Source organism: Corvus kubaryi, unplaced genomic scaffold, assembly GCF_017639235.1.
Source record: "Corvus kubaryi isolate FWS band 111438036 unplaced genomic scaffold, C.kubaryi_AGA036_p1.0 71, whole genome shotgun sequence".
In the NCBI taxonomy this organism is placed as follows: Eukaryota; Metazoa; Chordata; class Aves; order Passeriformes; family Corvidae; genus Corvus; species Corvus kubaryi.
In genome coordinates, this window is record NW_024582059.1 from 11,326,382 (window position 1) to 11,346,689 (window position 20,308).

Consider the following 20,308-nt stretch of genomic DNA (forward strand, 5'->3'; position numbering starts at 1 on the left):
AGTTATACTGAAGTGGCTCACAGCAGTCAGCTGGGATATAACAGGGTGTTTTCCTAGGAAGTCAATAAATAGAATATTGTCTAGATTAAAAACCACATAGGAAAATATTTTTCTATGCAACCAAGCAAATTATGCTTTAATAAAGTAAAATATAACTTACACAAATAAAAAGGAAAAGTAAGCACTGATGTGCTTGTGATTTCCCATTTCCTTGGCAACTGACTCTATTTTGTTTCATTCTGATTGAAGCAAGACAATGACATGCATGTGCATGTGAGTGCAAGTGTACTTAAAAACATTAGAGTTTGTAATTTGTTAGTGTGACCCACTATAGGGTTTCATTGTTTTAGACTCAGGGCAGGTAGGTACAAGGCTACTGCATAATTAACTGCCTAATTAGACAAGATATGGAAAAGGATGGGTGAGATCTGTGCTGATTTAGAGTTTCTGAGGTTGTAAGAGAATTTTCTGTTTGTAGATACACTCCTAAGGTATCACCCTTTCCTTTTGCCTTGCCTCCAACTCTGAAAGCACAGATCAGCATTTCTCTGTACAGTACCTGGCAGCCTTTGAAAATGCATTGATGTTTTCAAGGCAAGGGGAGACAGCTGTTGTATGGATGAGTGAGACAGAAGGGGACTTGAAAGAGAGGGTAGGCATGAAGGGTGTTCTCCTGTGTTTCTGCCCTGGTGTTTTGTTTCATTTGGTGATGTTCATCAGGTGAGTCCTTCGTCGTGTGCCTTGGCTCGTAGTGTTTTCTGGGATGAGCAATGTAATCACGGATGCTGTGTCTGCCCATATTGGTGTGACTTGGTGCTGACTCACTGCCTCCCCTCTGGCCCTTTGAAACCCCCAGGTGGAGTGGCTGAAGAATGAAGAGGTGATTGATCCCGTGGAAGACCGAAATTTTTACATCACTATTGATCACAACCTGATCATCAAGCAAGCCCGGCTTTCTGACACAGCCAATTACACCTGCGTTGCAAAAAACATTGTGGCCAAGAGGAAAAGCACCACAGCAACTGTGATAGTCTATGGTAAGTGATGCCTTGTACTGTTACACGGGGATGGACACACACTCCAAGCAGGAGGTGGGGCAGGAGGCGGATGCACAGTGCCCATGTGCAACTCTGGCTGCAGTCAGTGTCCAAGCTGGGCTGTCGGCACTGCCTGGTGACTTGCAGCCACACACAGGGACTGCAGTCAGGGGCACTGCTGAAATCCCTCAGCAGTCCAATGGTTGGGCTTCTTGGTGACAGGCAATGGTGTTAAAGGAGGAACAGCCTCACTGGAGAGAAGGCGGCTGTTCCCCTTGCTGTAACACACACCAGCTGGATACAGCAGGGAGCCACCAGGGCACATCCTCCAGCAGGAGTGTCCAAGGCTTGGCTTACTACTGACACAGTTCATGTTCTTAGTGACCCTTTTCAGAAATAAGAGTGAAACTGATAGGTAGTTTGTGCTTCCAGAGGCTGGTAAGAGTGTCAGAGCTCGTCAGAATCCACCATCTTTTTATATCTCTTTTAAGTAAGCTTGTTTTTGGTGCCTACTTCCAAAACATACCCTCATCAAGAGCAAAATAGCAAAGTGTTCTGGGACTGCAGTTCATAGGCACACAGCCTAGCTTACAGCTAAACATCAGGGGAATGTAAAGCATGGGATAGCATTATTCTGTGTCAGCACCCACAGTCCTGATATGAGTGAGGCTGGCCATGCTTTGGCTTGGAAAGGATGAGATGCCCTTCTAGGGTCTCTTCCAGCCTGTGTTGCTTTGCAGCTCTTCCCCACCAGTCCAAGCCTTTGCCCCTGCAGAATTACTGCCCCAAATGCTTTCCAGGTGGGGGTATCCACTAGAACAAAACCTGCTCTGATTATGTGCCAGCTGACTGAACTGGTGTTTCTTACAATCAGCTTAATTATAGGATAGACAAGTAGGAAAAAATCCCTATGATTATCTCTAATATTCATTTCATATTCAGGGTAGCAGTTAGATTTAATTGTAAGCAGTTGCTTCTCTGAAGTTACAATAAGGGCTTTTTACTTCAGTTTTTATAGAAAACTGGCTGAATTGAGTTGATTAGCAGTGCTTTTGATATTGAGGGATGGACCATGCAAGAGCACCGTGTTTTGTAACTGAGATGAATGCAGAAACATAAAGATGTAGGCGTACTACAACCCTTCCTCATACATACACAGAATTTTTTTCAAAAGTGTATTCAAGAGACATGTGTAGGGAGCAGGCATTTTTATGGGGTTTGCTGCCAGAGATGCTTAAGGGTTGTGTCATATCACAAACATTTGGGTTCAGGGAATCCGAGCAGTTAGTATGTTATTACCCATACCCTGACAATGACATTATTATGTAGAGCAGCACAACTCCTTCTTCATCTCTCCATCTATCCCAGAAACTGAGGTGGGTGAAAAGGAGGGTCATCATCAATATCTTCCTAGAGATAAATATGTTCCCAAAGTCCAACAGAAAGAAATGCATGTAGTGTTTGCTCATTCTGAACAGCTTAAATATCTGTTAGGGAAGTGCTGGGACATTCATATATGCACCAGCTATGTCCACAGAGGGGTAAGTGAAGTTGTCCTGACATCCTGAAGTCACCTTCTTGAAAGAAAGGAAAAGAAAATTCTCAAAATCTAATCAAAGCATGGGGGTCTCTCAGCATGCATAGGTGATGGGTACATCTGAGAATAAGTGGGAGTGCAGGTTTCCCTTTGGAAAACGGTGCAGCTCTCAGAGCACAGGCTTCTGGCTGGCTGAGCTGCAGGCATCTTGATCATACACACTCCACCAGGCACTTAAGGCTGGGTCAGGTTGATTTTCAGGCTAAGGCAGGTCACCTGCCAACCCTAATAGTCATCAAATGATGGTTTTCTTTCAGCATCAGCATTCCTTCAGCTTGTGCAATGACTTCTGGCATACACTTGGTGTGTTGGAGACGTGGCTTTGTGCCCGTTCAGTGTTGCTTCTCGTGCCATCTCTTGTGGCCACTGTTGGAGGCCACATGACACAGAGCCAGAAGCACCTTGGGGCTGCCCAAGCCAGGCTGTTTGTGTGACCATGCTCTTTCTCTCTCGCTTTGCAGTGAACGGAGGCTGGTCCACCTGGACCGAGTGGTCTGTGTGCAACAGCCGCTGCGGGAGAGGCTTCCAGAAGCGCACGAGGACCTGCACCAACCCTGCCCCGCTCAACGGCGGCGCCTTCTGCGAGGGCCAGAGCGTCCAGAAAATAGCCTGCACCACTCTGTGTCCAGGTTCAGTATGAAGAGCACACAGCACACATAAAGACTTTGTCTCTCATCAGTCTTTTGAGGAGAACACTATTAGTTGCAAAAGCCTCCTTGTCATTATTAATAAATCCAGCATTTCAGGGAATTAATATGCAATTGTATTGCTTAAGTAGATAAAGTAGTGAACACATCAGGCAGCATGGGTTCCAGCCCATGCACACTGCTTGCACTGTGGTCTCAGCTCTTATAATTCAGGGGATTTAGGGAACATTCAGAGCTTCAAAATGTAGAAGATAAAGGTTGAAAGCTCTGTAAAAGAATTGGGATTTGAATATAGAAAGCAACTGTGATGCAAATATATTTGCAATGTCTGTTCAGTCCAGCTGCCTCAGCAAGTAAAGCATCTGGGATGTGGATATTAAATTTGAGGCAGATGTTTACCTGACATGTACAATCATCAAATACAAAGGCATTTTTATTGGAAAGAGATGTGTATCCATACTTCTAGAAATTGTTTAAATGTAAACTCCTGAAAAATATAAAATTGTTTCAGGACGTGCAATATAGTTGGTGACTTCTCTGTGATAGAATTCTGCCATCTGTCCTACTGTCCAGTGCTCTCCTACTACTGATCCACTCAGTTCAATGGCAGTAAGGTCATCTTTAGCTTGTGAAGTTTGGTAATCCACTCTGTCACTGGAGCAATTTCATATTTTTTTCTTTAGCTGTTTAGTTTAGTGCTTTTGAAAATCATTTTCAGGATTTTGAAAGGTGCTAAACACATTCGTGGTTCTGCTCATGTGAAATAGATTGGTGCTTCTAGATATTTCTTTTTAATAGAGAACATTTAACATTAAATATGTTCCTACTAAAGAAGAATTTCTGGACAAGTCTAACTTCTGTGTTAAAAGATGTCACCCCCGCGCCAAAAAATTAAATCACAGATTCCTGACTTGTTGCTTGTATACTTTGAGCACAGATAAACTGGTTAAAAGTTTATATAAAGGAGAAGAAAGACCAGAAATGGGGCCAGGGCAGAGAGAAAGGAGATGTGGGGGTGAATGTACATTTACAGGCCAGAAGCAGAATTTAGAGAAGAGTAGGCTGCTGGTCCTTTTGCCTTGCTCGGAATGGCTGGGAGTTGAAGGCTGGCTTGTGCCAACATGTGCATCGTTCTGTCTTGGTCTCACTTTTGTGTACCCCTAACAAGTTGTGTCCTTTCCTTGTCTCAGTGGATGGCAAGTGGACATCCTGGAGCAAGTGGTCCACCTGTGGCACGGAGTGCACCCACTGGCGCCGGAGAGAGTGCACGGCCCCAGCACCCAAGAATGGGGGGAAGGACTGCGAGGGGCTGGTGCTGCAGTCCAAGAACTGCACGGATGGGCTCTGCATGCAGGGTAAGTGCTCTCTCCAGGATGTGGGGCATGTGTGGCAAACCCTGAGATAGCTGCAGTTCAGCATCAATGACCTAAAGTCACAGAACCATTTGTAGGAGAAATGAGTTAATCCAGTTCTCAACCAGTCTGGACACCCCGCTCCTCTTTCCTGGAATGTGAAACAGTGAAGAATTAGAAAGAGTCATAACAGATCCTTCTCCTGCTGGCCCTCCCCACCAAATGGCCCTCCTCTCTATCCTGGCTCAGCATCTGTCCAGAGAAACTTGGCAGTGGCTCTTACAGAACTGAAAATGGAAAAATAGAGCATGTAGGGCAAAGCCAGCACTTTCAAAAGAGTAAACTTGGCCAGGCAGATCAGCTTCTGGCTTCTCACTGTCAGGAATGGTGGGTGTATGTGTTTCTATTTGTAATTTTTATGCTCCTTTTTGAATTTCGGATGACCTGTGATAGAAAGAGGTACGCTGCATCAATGCAGTGCTGATGCAAACTTCATATCCAGTCATCAGCATGCTGCAGCCCCATGACATCAGCTCTAGTGCTGAAGTCTATTCCACCTGTGCCTATTCATGCCGTGGTCCTGCCTTTCTGACTAATAGAGAGAGAAGCAAAGAAAAGCAGGTTTTAAGTGTGATTCTGACAAACACTGATGAAAAATTAGTCAGCTCTACACTCCGTCCCTTCTCAAAAATGAGGTCTTCTTTGGTCTGTTGGTGCATCAAAAGTCCCTTTCACATTTCATTAGAATAATAACCTGAGCTCAAATCCTCACACACACCTCTTTCCTATTCCTTCAGCCCATCTCTCTGCAGTACTTCTCTGTTAAGCCTCAGATTTCTGTTGTCCAAAGAGTTGTGCCTGTACCCATCCAGTACTGCTTTGTCCAGATCATAAAATGCTTTGAGTTCTGTCATAAAAAAGGAGTGAAGAATTTTTATTCCATGAGGCAGGTTACTTTTGACTGAAATAGTCAAAATGACAAAAAATGACACTACCAGCTAATAAATTGGTCTGCTCTTTGAATAAGTGCTATATAGGATAGCTACTCTGTTGGTAGTGAGCTCTGAGCTACTCTATGGCATAGCATGGCCATTTACTTTGAGGTTTCCCAGATTTACAAATATCTTCTTCAATGTGGCTCACACAAGCATTTCCATCATGTTAAAAGCTATTAGTCAATGTCAGCGGTCTATAAAGTTGTAATCCCTCAAAACACTTATTTTTATGGTGAAATTGGAAAAGTGGAATTCAGAACTCTTCTCTTTTTCATTTCTAAAGATAGGGGGAAAACATCCAGCCGCGTCTTACTGTATAACACCTTGGTGACTTTTATTGTAGGGAAGCTAATGCACCCCTAGTTCCAGCAGTGTTAATAAGTCATTATGGCAAATTAGGAGGAAAAGATGCATTTCCTCACACAGAAGAGCTCTTCACTATCAGATTATATTTAGACAGGTGTATGTCATCTCTGTGTATGTGCATAAAGAGAGCCATTTAAGCAGAAATCTTGTGGAAAAGTAGATATAATAGTACAGCAGAATAAAAGCCCTGTAGGGATCTCATTTATCTGTTGATGGTATATTGCATTTTATTTGTGAAAGTGGATGCTGAGTATAAAGCAGAGATCTTCAGCAGGAGAGAGGGTGAAACTGTTGTGAATCCTATTCTGCTTCATATATATGTATATAAAAAATGGTAACGAAAAATATGCAGTCACTATAAGGACCTGCTTAGCTCCAGGGGCCATGATAATCCTTCAGTGTTGGAGTTTAATGGCAGTGTTTTAATGGTGTCTATACTCGTGGGGTTTCATATACCTGTAAAACTTACAGTCCTGCTCCCTGATCCATCACTGCTGAGAAGATTGATTTGCTGTACTTCATGGCGGTGTGCCTGCTGCTCTCTCTCTCTCTCCTCCCCTCTCTTTTTCTTTATTTCTCTTTCTCAGTTTATGCAAAATCAATCTGAACACACTTACATTTTTGCCCGTGTGGATTTAGATTCATAAAAAATCTGCCTGCTGAGCCAGGAAGACACACAGCACTCCTTTGATTCCCAAAACAACATGCTTCTTTCCACAGTATTTGAGGCTTTGGGGGTCTGGAACTGACAATTCTCCTGGCCTGGGCATCTGTAGATTCATGGCAGTCTTTTCCAGTGGTTTTATGCCATTGGGTCTGGCATGGCACATGCGGCGTGGAGGAAGCTACAGCCACCTTTTCTCTGTGGCCATAGCGCTCTGGGAGATCTGTTGGCCAGCTTCTCACCTGCTCCACAGTCAAATTCTGTTCCTAGGTGCCCTGGTGCTGCCTCCTTACTGTCAGTCTTTAGTGAGAGCTTGAAGGTTGACACCATGGGTGTAGTTGAGGTCAAAGAATTAGTAGGCAGACTCTCTTGCCAGGAGTCACTAGCCTGTTGCTCTGACAAAAACTCACTTGTAAATATATATCTCTATGTAGCTGCATGTAAAACATATCCTGGAAAATGCTGGATTGAATGAGTCTGATTTACAAGCCCTTTCTCTTCCAGTCTGTTATTCACTTCAGTAGCATCAGCTGGATAAATCAATAAGCTTTTTCATCAGACTGCCCCTGCTCCAGCAAAGAGCACAAGTCTGCATCACTGTCGATTTCTGTGGGGATAAAAACAGTGGAGCTTTCTCCATCCCTTGTAATTACAGTATTTTACACCCAAAGCTGTAGTTTGTGCTTACCACTAACTGTGGCATTCCTCATGCAACTCTGCTATTGCATTTATTCAGACTAATAATCTTGCTAGTACACACACACTCTCCTGTATCCACTAGTTAGTATTTTTCATTAACATGAAGGGATGAACAGTCATTAAACTAGAGAGCCCACAGAGAGACAGCAGGCTGAATTGAAGAGGAAAAGCAGATGTAGTGAAAATTTAGGGCAGTCATTGCTATTTTAAGTTTTCAAGTACACAATATTGTGTAGGGGTTCCCATTATAACAATTTCATAATTCCCGTAATAGCAATAATACGATCTTCTGGAACAAAATCTGCTGTAGGTGTAAGAAGAATTGGCTGGTTACCACCCACACTAGTTGCATTATTGCCTCCGTAGTTGCATTATTTCCCATTTGATGTAAGAGTACTGTGGAAAATACTTCAGTGCAAGGAGCAACACTTTTAAAGGCAGGCACTGCATCTCACAGGGGATTGCTGTAAACTGAAGCATGGCAATTAGCCCTTCACTCGTACCACCTAATGACTTTGGTGGGTGTTCTGTGCAGGGAATAAGAAAGCAAAGCACTCTCCTGCTGGCCCAAACTTCAGTACAAGTAGTTCCCTTCACTAAGTCACAAACATTTTTAAAACAACGTACAAGGGGAAGTGTTTTGCTGGACACAGTCTGGAATGAGTGCGAGATTGCTTGTGTGGTACAAAAGAGATGCTTCTGCTTTGCATGATGTGTAAAATTCTGCTGATAGGAAGAGTGGACAACCTGTGAGGACAGTTAGCTGTACTGTGTGGTTATGTTGAAGGCTTATTACCTGACTTGTTTGAAGGCTTATTACCTGAGTTGTGACATGCAGCTGTCATGCTCACAGCACGTCACGTGCATCCTTTCTGTTGAGGATCTGAAGTGACACAGTGTTCAGATCTGTATTGTCCCTGTCCTGAATGAGTACGTACAGCAAGTCCCTAGGCATGAGGTTGACACCTGCAGGTCTTTTGGGCTTTTCTGAAGTCATGCCTGGGACGTGCAGGGTTGGCACTAGCACACTCAGAGGGAGAAAACCAGTGCCCCTTTTTCTACTCACTCTTGGCTTTAGTTGACCACTGTGGCTTTTCATAAAAGGCTGGCTAAGTTGTGCTTTAATTTTTTTTCAAAACACAAAGCTGTCTTACAGCAGCAAGCAAGGTAATACAGAAACACATGTTGTTGCTTGAAGACTGTGGGTTATATAGTTACACAAATAATACTGTTGCTCTGTTCAGTAAAATTGTTTACTTTATACAGTCTCACAATATGGAATAAAAATCTATCATTGAATAGGAACAAAAGGAAATTTCCACCTTTGAAGCACTGCCAAGTGTCATCAGATCCAGTGTGGATTTTCCCTTTGTTTCTTGAGCATGACTGAGATGCGCTACTGTCATTTTAAAAAATGGAAGAAGAGATTCAAAACAGCTTCATCGGTTGCTACAGACAATGATCTGGACTAACTCGCAGGTCACTCTGGTCCTCTCCCTGCATGCAGCTTAGGTACTTGGAAAATCAAATAGCAGGTGCACCACTGGAGGAAAAGACACCATACCATGGTGAAGATGTTATTACCAGACTGGTAATTCCATTCCTTCTTAGAAAAGGCTGGCTCTAGTCAAGAGTGAATTGATGTGAAATGGTGACAGCAAATCTGTATTTGCTGAGTGCTCTGAAATCCTCGTCTGAAAGGCAATATGAAGTTCATAAGGTTCCCTCTTGCAATGATAGTGCCTGAGCGAGTGAAAAAGATGCAGTTTATCCTGCTTGGGCATGAAATGGCAAACTGCTGCCTTTTTCCAGTGTTGTCTCTGTTTATACACAGGTCCTGAGCAGAAAACAAGGTTACCCTGATACTAGCATCTCTTTCTTCTCAAAACATACATATTCTGCACGTGCCCTGCTTGGTTAATGTAACATGTCAGAACCTCTGATAGATTAAGTATTCGTTTCCCTTTTTGGCTTGATTTGAAAGCAGGCATTCAGGGAAGAATGACAGGGCAGAGCAGCTTGATGAGGACCACAGGTCCACCAGAGCAGATCAGTGTGCAAAGAGCAGGGGAATATTTTCCAGACTCCAGAAGGTAAGCAGAACTCTCTCAAGGGAGACTGCAACAGAAGCCTGTGTGTGCAGAGGAATAAAATAAAACCTTTTATTAAGAGCATGTGGGTCAAGAGAGAACTTCTAATACATTCAGTCTGTCAGAATAATGATACAGCCACCTGGCCTGTTTTGGCCTACAGGAGGAGTACATTCATTTGAAGAAGGCATCTCATCTGTTCCTAGAGGAAGTTTTCCATAATACTGTTATTTGATATGAGTAAAGGGATGTGTTACTCTGTTTTCTACCCAGCTACTACATAATGGTGTGGCAGCCAAGGGAGTTTATGCACACATCTCAGAGTTATGACTCATCTCTATTTTACTGTAGCGACATGAAAAATGCCCAGCTGAGAAGCATCCACGCTCCAATGGGCCCTATGCAGCTGAGAGCTCTTGCCTAGAAAACAAACTGCTTGAAGCAGATAAAAGTGTTGGGAGAAAACAAAAGTGCAGAGCCACAGGCAAAACGCAGGGCACTGAAATCCCTGTGTCTTAACCTCAGTCAGTTCAGAAAGAGCCACCTCCACGTTATTTTTAAAGACAGCAAGTGCTGTAAGATCTCTAGGATGTTTTCAAAAATCTGCACTAATTAAAAAAATATTATAGCCACGTGGAGAGGAGAAAAAAAGACAGCCTTGTCCATCTATACTTTTCATTCTTCTTTTTTCTCTTAGGTTTTATTTTATTCTCGCCTATTCCTCTACACATTAAAAAACTCAAAAAAGTTACTCAGGTAGATGAAAGAAGAATTCAAATCGTATGAAGTCTAACTGATGTACTGATTTAATTGTAGAAGAAAACCACCCCATACAGTGACAATAATATACGTTTATATTTTCCTTGTCATATACAAAGGTGGATATATTTCATGATTTTTGCTTTCTTGTCAGGGTATCAGGCAGGGCAAAGTTACATGAGCATCTGAAGGCTCATCAAGGAGTAAGTGAAATAATAAGTAAAACTCAGTGCTATTTCTAAATCAGGACTAACAAAAATATTGGCAGCATGCTTAGATGAAAACTCATGTTGGGGAAGGAAGTTTCTAGAATTTGGGAAACAAACTTTGAACTGATCAGCTGAGCTGGTTCTGGAGTCTGTGGGATTTTTGAGGTTATAAACTGAAGAATACAAGTTATATTATGTGCGAGCTTCCAAACCTGCCAAAGATTTTTAGGCCTGTTCCATGTGAGTAACGTATGCTTTTCATGACCCTTTCTGTCCACCATTCTTAACAGCTTTGGTCCCCTGTCCTAGATCCTCTTCCAACTGTCCCTACCTTCATCTAGCTGTCTGCCATGTATCCTCTCTTTAGCAGTGTCCCTTGTCCTCATTTCAGCTCTCTTGTCCCACTACAACAAAGTGAGCCCCAGGAAGTCTATCTAGCGTTCAGTCATTGCAAGAGTGGAATTTGCAAATACACGATCTAGTGAGTTGCAGTGCCAGGCATCTGTTTACTTTTGCTGTCAAACATGCATAACAAACCCAAAGCTGAGGTTCTACTAAAGATTGACATAAGATTTAACCAAAAGGTCACAGTCCTTAACTGCAAAAGACTGCATAATGTCAAACTTGGATATTCTAATCCACACCAAATTTTAGCAGCAAGTTATCCTTGCCTTCCATCTTCCCTTATTCCCCTATAGATATCATGCATGTTTAAACTCAGGCAAGACCTTTCTATCAATGTTAACAAAATGTCAGGATCTAATTTAAAATGAAAACATAATTGCAGTCTTAATTATAGGATATCATGAACTCCTGTTCAAGGAGAGAACAAGAGAGTGTCCCCGTTTAACTCACTCACTCAGGAAAGATCTGAGATAATACCCAAGTAAATAATCAGTCACAAAACCTCAAGCTCTCGGTTTAATAGCCCACCCTGAATATGCCAATAATTAGTGCTTCAGAATGAAAATAAATTGCTGTGCATTATCTCTGGGATGCCTGATATCATATCTGACCTTCAGATCATCATTACTACAGACATGAAGGTCTTTCTTTAGAATAGAAAATGTAGGAAGAAGCTGGGCACATTCTGTCTGAAAGATTTTTGCTGCACCAGGGACTCTGCTGTTGGTTTTATTTTTGGGGGTTTTTTTAATTTTTAACCACCACAAGTAAGGTATAACATATCACATCTTCTCGGTTTTGTGATACATTTCCTGGGAATCAGCAAGGGAGAGAAGCAATTAACAGCAATTAGAGTTCAAATATTATTGTTAATACTTTTCCTATGGTAAATCTGCATTAGCAACATGTTAAGTGAACAGGAAACCTTGACACTAAAACCAGTCAGAATATGGGGTTTACTCTAAGATTGCTTTTGTACCATTAACTCTGCCCCTTGTAGAAAAGAAAATACTGGAAGTATGTGCAGCCTCTGGACAGTGGAACTTGCACAAAGCAATTTAAAACTCCTGAATGTCAAATTAAATCTCCTAAATTCCTTCTCATAAGCTGGGAATATGTGACTGCTTGTCCATCATAAACAGAAACCTAGATGGACTAAGATGGAAGCCAATAGCATTGCAATGCATCTGAATTAATATTTTGAAAGCCCTTGAAAGTCTTTTCTGAATGCTTTGAGCCTTTGCACACTGTACTGATCATGTAGAATTTCCTTTAAAAATAATGAAGAGACTCAAGCAAGCTGCTGATAGCTGTAGGAATGATGGTGAATGAGGTAAGGCAGAAGGAAACAGGACTAGTAATGCAAGGTCACAGCCACAGTCACAGCACTGCAAACACTGCAAGGACATGACTTTCTTTCTTCTTTGTCTCAAAACCCTCTCTGTATAATGGAATTCAGAATGTAGAATTGATGAATGTCTCTTCCCATGAGTGCAAAAAAGCCTGAAATCACGCTAACATTGAATTGAGAATGGCATTTTACAGGGAAAGGGAGATAGGCTGAATTTCTAGAACTTGAAATCTGGAAACAGCAGTATATACTTGGAGGGAGTTGAGGATTTTTTTATGCATTGAGATCCAGTGAACTAGAAATTAACAACAAGATGAAAAGTCACTAGGGCTCCTAAACCAATTTTATTCAAACTTCCCAGGATAATTTCTGAGACTCATTATGGAAAATTTCAGCAAAACCCAAAGATTTAAAATTAAATTCTGAGCTAACTGGAGCTGGACCAAAGAGGAGGGTGATATGACTCAATGCTGAAAGAAGATCTCATCTTGGGAATTAAGAACAGAAGCAATTGGGTGCATGTTGTTTGGGTCTGGTACGAAAAATAATTACCAGCTTGCTGGCTTTGAGTTATCAGATACTGCAATTCATCTGATGTGTATGCATCACAGCAAAACAAAGGGTCATTTCAGTAAACCCATGTCACGTCTTATTTACCACACACCTACTTTAAATCATCTAAGAACTGCTTCCTTCAAATGTTAAGCTTCTACATGTAATAACTAGTCTCTGTTTATCTGTTTCCTGAGAAAGGAAGGCAGCAGTTGAATGTGCGGTGCCTTCTTTTCTCAGAGATGAATTAAGGACATTGATTTTGGAGCCAAAAGGGGGAAAAGTGCTGTTACAATATGCTATGCTTCAAATGTTGAGTTCTTTGCAACAGGATGTTATTGAGGCACACTTCATGTGGCTAGGCTTTCAGAAGGACCATGGAATTACTTGACCTCAGCTCTTCTTGAAACTGCTACAGAGAGAGTAAAGAGAGTTTATAAATTAGAATCAAGTGGTGCCAGATTAAAGTATGATTCATTGAAGGAACTAGCAGTTATGGTGTGCTTTATGCAATCTTCACTTTATTAAATGGGAGTGCATGTCTCCCGTTCTCAACGATCTTGATACAGTCTCAAAATATGTATGATTAACTGTGACCTCAGCAGCTAATGCTATAAACCTATTTCTTTGCAGGATAAATGTAAATATTTTCATAAATGTGACGCAAACTGTATAAGCCCTAGAAGATAAGTTGCCAGAAAGATCATCTTCAGCTACTTCACCTGTCTTACCTAGGTAGTTGCTGGAAAGAGGGAAAGTAGGTAGGAAAAATACTAATTGAAAACTGGGTATTTTTCTTTCTGTCTTATGTAAGTATTTTAATTCCTGCAAGCAGCAGAGTAAAATATTTTCATAATCTGATCAATTCACTCTAAAATTGATATCCATTAATACAAATTCAGCATGACTAGAAAGCTAGCAAAACCAATTAAGGACCAAAAAGTGGAGCCAGTTACAAAGTTCCCTCTGCATGAAGCCGTGACCTAGTGTTTTATACCACAGGGATAAAAGTTCTCTTTAAAATATGCTAGTTCACAGGCCAAGGCAGTATATTCCCATGGCTTTCTAGGTAAAATCAAACACAGGATTTCAGAAAGCCCATGTCACGACACTGAGTTCCCAGGCTAAGCACCGTGTGTGTGTATATGGCCATGAATATGCTGAGGAGTAGATTCTTTCCCAGTGGAGGAAAAAGAGCTCAGAAAAGTTGTTTTAGTGGCTCTTTGGTGACAGTCTGTTAAATGTCAGTCTGAAGGGAGTCATTGCAATAATCTCTGCACAGTTATCTTTCATAGGTCTGAGATTCTCCATTCCCAAATGCTTTATTTTACCTCAGCTTGGCAGAAGGTGTATCTACTCCTCCCAAGGCAAACTGCAGCAGATGAGTTGGTGCTGTGGAAGGGGTCAGCCTGGCTGTTTGTCAAAGCTGACCCCGAAGGCAGATGAACCCACACATGCAGATACGCTGAGGGCTGCTCAGTGACACAGAGCAGCCTCTGTGTCTCCCGGGGCCTCTGGCACAAACGTGTTCCCGGAAGGTCAGAGCAAGATGTGTGGGACCAGAATGCTCAGGCTAGACTTCCAGTGTTTGGGGATCATCTGCCTTCAGAAACTGCACCAAACTAATTAAATGAGCTTCACAAGCTATTCAGTTAAATGGTCACAATTTCCCAAATCAGTGCCAAGTGTGACTGATTCTTGAATTGAGTTAAAGTAAATTGATAAAAAGCCTGCTGTAGTCTTTTCTGTATGTAAGCATTGGATTGGTTAATTTTTCAAGTACACTCTGACATATTCACCCTTCACTTTTCTCAGTGTGTTGCATCATTATAAAGGTGAATAAATTGCTCTTCTCATGCTTTCTAGAAACAAAATAGGCAATGTCTACTTAAAGCACCTTTTTAACAATACATCTGCATTTGTACAAAGGATTTGTGCCAGTGTAATTAGTTTAGTTAAAAAAGAGCCACCTTTGACACTTGATAGAAACACTTCCACAGGGACAAAAAGTATATTTACAAACCTAAATTGGAATATAAATTAGAATACATGGAGAAACATTGACTTAACTAAAGGCTTTTTACTGAATGCCTTTACCATGCAATTACAGTGGTTCAATTTCCATGTGTTAACCTGAGCCTCCCACTGATTCTCCAGGTTTGACATAGGGTGAGGTACTTGTACAATGAGGGAAACAAATACCCATTTTGGTAAGCCTTTGAGAACCTCAAACAGCAGGCACTATGCAAGCATAAAGTATGATTATTGCTACTTTACTCATTCAACAGTACGTTACACAACAAAATAGCAAAAGCGCTCTTGAAAACATGTATTTCCCAACAAGCTGTAGGAAGAAGCTTAAATTACTTTTCTCAGCATAGCTCACTGTGAAACCAGCTGTTCTGAGTCGGCAGCCTTCCTAGAGTCAAACCCTCCAGCACCTTTCTAAATTCACACTCATTAAAAATGTTGATCACCCTGGTAGAAGTCCCTTAGGTATTTGCCAGGCAGTGCTGTTAATACAAGGAGGAAGAAAAAAATAAAACATGGAAAAGATTTCTCTTCACTGCAATTACTTTGAAGAGAGGAGGGAAGTCATTCTTCATTATTTCAGTTACTAATCCCAGGAGGTTTGTGTCATTATCTGATGAAAATGTTCTTTTTTTATTGTTTGAAGGCATAGTCAGAGGGACCAGTGTGACAGCCAACTTCCTATAGAAATCCCTGTTCTCTTGTGCTGGGATCATGGCAGTAGCCCTGCCTCCTGCCCATCACCAGTGCATGGCTGCAGGCCTTCTCTTAGCTCCTGCAATGCCCACTCCCTTTTGGAAGAGTGACAAAGGAGTGCTTAAAACTAATTTTGTTGCAAAACGTCCTGCCCAAATGGCAGAAGCAGGCTGTAGTATCCTTGCCTCTTCCTCCTTTTTCAATAGATGTGCCTTTGACTACGTGCACAAAACATTTCTGTAGAGGTAACTGGCATCACTCTTACGTAGCTGCAAGGATTCTCTCTGTAGTTAGCAGTAAGAGAATCTGTGGAAACTTGTAAGCCATGAGCATGTATTTGTGACTAACAGGGTCTGTGGAGAGGTTGCAATGAGGTAAGTTTCTTTTAGAATATTTGAGGCCCACGCTTGCTTACCTTGCTGAAAAAGCTTGAATCTGAGTTTCCATTATCCTGTGAGGAAAGAATGCTTTCAGTAACATCACAGCTAATCCAGGTGGTGCCATCTTTTGTGCCTGTTGAGTGGCAGCTGCTGGATCCCTTCAGACATGGCAGGAATGATGCACAACCTTGAACACAAAACCTACCACCTCAGATGCAGTGGGAGGAGAGAGGAATAGCCTCTTCAGCTCTGCACAGGTGAGCTCAAGCTCCATGGGTGATGTAGAGCCAGGGGATGTGTGCTGCTCCCTTCTAGCTCCCCCAAGAACCTGCTGGGGCACATGAAGTGCAGGGAGACATCCTCAGCTTTCCCACTGGATTTGAGTAGAAGGCAAAAGTCATTCAGAGACGCATCCAGCCTAAATTCCACTTTGTCCCTGGGCCCTTTAGTTCCTTCTGCCTGCCTCTTGGTTTCTCCAGAGACATCTTGCCAAAGGAAATACTGGGCATAAGGCTATAGCTAAAATTTAGGTTTACCAAATTATGGGCCTCAGCACTTGTCTGGGGAGTAATTGGGAGTAACAAGGGTACTGTAAATTCTTTCCCAGACTTGCTGAACACTCACTCAAGCCCTCAGAATTTACTCACCAGAGTTTTCATGGCCAATACCTCAAGTACACTGGTAGAAGGAGAAAGCAGTTATTAACAAAAAATTGAGTATGCATGTTGAGAGTACACATAGGTGAACTTGCCTCAAAGAACAAGGGAGAGAACGTAAGTACATAATATTTCTAAAAGCAATTGTATGGCTGGAATCCTTGCTGTGAAGTAAAGCTTTAAACAGAGATTACAGGCAGTATAGTTTGTCCCATGATGTCCCAGAAAAAAAAAATCATCATCAAAAATAAGCTGGTTTTGCTCTGGTATTTCAGGTAAGGCAAAATTTATGCAACAGTTAACGTCTGGAAATTTTGGAGGGAGGTATGTCTATGTCAGTGATTGGGATAGACTGTGTCTTCATTAACAAAAAATACAGCCAAGCAGCAAGGGATGTGTAGAGCACAACAGATGCTGAGCACCCAAGCTCAGCAGTTCTGGGAGCTGAGGATTATTACTGTGGTCTGCCTGTGCATTAGGCACACACCAGGAGTGCATTTTCCGGTTTTGTCTCACTGAAGGGAATCCCCAGCTGTGTGAGCTCCTTGCAGCACGATCAAAGGGGAGAGGGTGAAATTCCCTTCAGAAGAACTTACGGGGAGGTGGTGGAGGAGAGGTACTCTTTCTTACACTGACTCTAATCCCATCCCAGACAGTGACTCCCCTGCTCGGTTTGGATTTGTCATGTACCTTTCCAGCAGGATGAGACTTGGAGCATTTCACTCATTTGCTGCATGGGAGATGCTTAGTGAGTTCACAGGACTCATATGTGAGCTAAGCAGCTCCAGTGTGCTGTGCCGGAGGGGCAGCAGAAGGAAAAGACAAAGGAAATGCTATCTCTTCCTTATCTATCCCAAAATAAAGCTGTCAATTGTGTTATGATTTTGTCGATATATGGTGCTTGCAAAGATTTCAAATAAGTAATGTTCTGACCCTGGGGGCCTTATTGATTTTGTAATAATTTCAAAGAGAAACCACTCAGTTTACTGTTTGCTGACAAATTCTTTGCTCCCTAAGGAATTCCTGTTGAACACACGTTAAAGACAGGATAAAATAATTCCAAGGAAATACAGAGAAGGGACTCTGTGCATAGACTGCTCCACGAAACAGTATTTAACCTCTGACCAGTGACAACAGGTCTCCTTTAGCTCTATTAGATCAACAGCAAGCTATTATAATTAAATATAAAAACTGTTTAGAGCCTCACCGAACATGTCCTGGGAATTAAAGCATATGGCAGGGATAAGGATAAAAAGACTTTCCATATGCTAATGACCCTAGATGTCTGAAATAAATTAGATCCATTACAGTTTATGCTCAATAAAAGAAAGACTTTAAGCACTCCAAAGTTAGTGACTCGAGACTGATTTTGGCTTAGAATTTCAATCTGCCTGCTTATTAATTCTTAGTACGGCTCTGGAGGAGACAGGGGATGCAAAATCATAATTCTGTGCTGTATCAGAATTTTAAAGTGCCATCCATTTCTTTTCCTTCCTTTTTTTTTTTAATTAAACTATTTTTCATGCTTCATTTTTTTGTTCTCCTCATTTGATTTTGTTCCCATTTTTGTTTAATTTCTTTCTTTTTAAGGTTTCATTTATCCTATTTCAACTGAACAGAGAACCCAGAATGAATATGGATTTTCTTGTAAGTTTAATGTTTGATTTTATGTTCCTGGATGCTAATTTGGTGCTGTTCCTTGGGTCAGGCTTTACTGTTGGGCCAGCTCGGTGTGACTAGGCAAAAAAGGGACCTATTCAGCAGGGTAAGTGACATTCTGCTTGCTTGACAGCGGGCACAGTGCTTTGCAGCAGACACAGAATTATAAGGGCCCATGTGCGCAAGGGAAACAGGAGATGATGATGCCTCAGAGACAGAAACTGGAGAGAATGAGCCATCTTCTCATTAAAATTCCCTTAGCAACTGGAAGAAGTGTGGTGGAAGGGTAACTTTTCTTTGAGCTGGAACTCAGAGTTCTGCTTTCTGAACTGCTGAGTTAAAAGTGGAATGTTTCAAGGTTGGTAAATCGAAGGTCTGGTAGCCCAGAGCTGTTGGAGATTGATCGTCCCTTTCTGCACCTGCCAGCTCTCACCTCTGCAGCTGCAGGGCAGCTTGGCTTAAATGGCTAAAAGAGATAAAATAAAAGTGATTTCACACATTTCAAACTAACAAAAATGAGGTACTAAAAGAGTCTGATTTGTTTTCCCACTTCCTTTTTTCATTAGGCTATTTCTAAAAATGGGATTCTTCCTTGTATAGAAATACATCAATTTTTGAACACATATTCAGACCTTTTGGAAAAAAATGTCTGGTGGATAATGATGCTAGAGATTAGCTTGGAATTGGTGCTGAAGATATGGTATAAGCAGCTAGTAGAAATATCATAGCCATTTCCTCACAAGACAGCTCTAACAGATTTTGGTTCCTTTTGGTAAATTACCACATTTTTTCTTGTGCTTGCTTCAGCTTTTATCTAAATATGTATGTATGTTAATGCCACTGATGAGAATTCAATGTTTGATTCTCTGCTTTACTAATTTACTAGTTTATATTTTTAAAGGCAAATGGATGGAAGGGAGTAATGACAGATTACAGTTCAAAAAAAAAAACCCAAACCAACCAAAGATGTGTCCTGATATGCCAGGTATTCCATAGAAAATGGAAATTTTGGGTTCTTTTACTTCTTTTAAAGTAAAAATAAGGCTTCTGAATTTTAAAAACCAACTTGGTTTGGTATCAGATGAACTTCTAAATACCAATATTATGACATTATGTCACTAAGACATACTATCTAATTTCATAGGGTGAATTTGTTTCATGAGACTAAGTCTGTAACATGTTTCACATAGCAGTTCACAGCCTGAGTATTAGATGAATAAACAAGTGGGTAGGGAAAGAGTTAGAATACAAGTTAGAGAGAAATCAAAGATTGTTTTCCATCAAAAGGGCATAGACCTGCTATATGGTATTGGAAATGGATTTTAAATTGGCCTATAAAAAAGGCAGTAAATATCTGCAGGAAACGAGAATAATAAGGACGTGTTTTCTTGAAAGTCCCTGTGAGGAGGACATTTCTTGAAGGTTCGTGGCCTCTCTCCCTGCAGCTGCTCCTGACTCGGATGATGTTGCTCTCTATGTCGGGATTGTCATCGCCGTGATCGTGTGCCTGGCTATTTCTGTGGTCGTGGCCCTGTTTGTCTATCGCAAGAACCACCGTGACTTTGAGTCGGATATTATTGACTCCTCGGCACTAAATGGGGGATTCCAGCCTGTCAACATCAAGGCTGCCAGGCAAGGTCAGTTGGCATTTCACTCCATTTTGACCAACTCAAGGAGATGCTATCAGGTTAGGGTTTCTGGGGCTGCATGAATGGTATCACTGGATGCCTGTTGACACTTGATAAAGGGGAGAAAGGTCGTGTTCATTTGTTTCTGATTGTCAAGTGCTCGAAAGCCGTGGTGGCATTTGTCAGCTGTGCTCAAGAGTATAAAGCAGATGAATTTAACTTCTGAAGAGAAAACATGAGTGTGAGAGTGAAACTCAGACACATTTATGGAAGTACAGGTCCAGCTCAAATCTAAATCAAAGGCAAAGCTCTGACAGAAACAACCGAGGCAGGATGCATCACAGGAGTGATACTACAGTAATTCTATCACATCTCCCTCCCCTTTATTTCACTAATAGCTTTTTTTCCTATGCCCTGTCTCCACAGGTATAAATAGTAGTTTGAGAAGTACTGTGCTTTGAATAGAAAATGTAGAAAAAGTTGTGGTAGAACATCATTTAATAACGAATATTTTTATCACTGGTGCGTAACAGCT

At 41.6% G+C, this 20,308-nt stretch overlaps 1 protein-coding gene across 2 annotated transcripts in view; it reads left to right on the plus strand.

The window, feature by feature from the left end:
• UNC5C (unc-5 netrin receptor C) overlaps positions 1 to 20,308 on the plus strand; it is a 253,828-nt gene that overhangs the window by 201,581 nt on the left and 31,939 nt on the right. Inside the window, exons 5-9 of one of the 2 annotated variants that reach the window (XM_042049631.1) lie at positions 857 to 1,037; positions 3,096 to 3,263; positions 4,472 to 4,636; positions 18,077 to 18,133; positions 19,591 to 19,782. In XM_042049631.1, coding sequence (XP_041905565.1) covers positions 857 to 1,037; positions 3,096 to 3,263; positions 4,472 to 4,636; positions 18,077 to 18,133; positions 19,591 to 19,782 — 763 coding nt within the window. The remainder of the gene's footprint in view (positions 1 to 856; positions 1,038 to 3,095; positions 3,264 to 4,471; positions 4,637 to 18,076; positions 18,134 to 19,590; positions 19,783 to 20,308) is intronic. The other variant, XM_042049632.1, reaches the window with a different exon arrangement.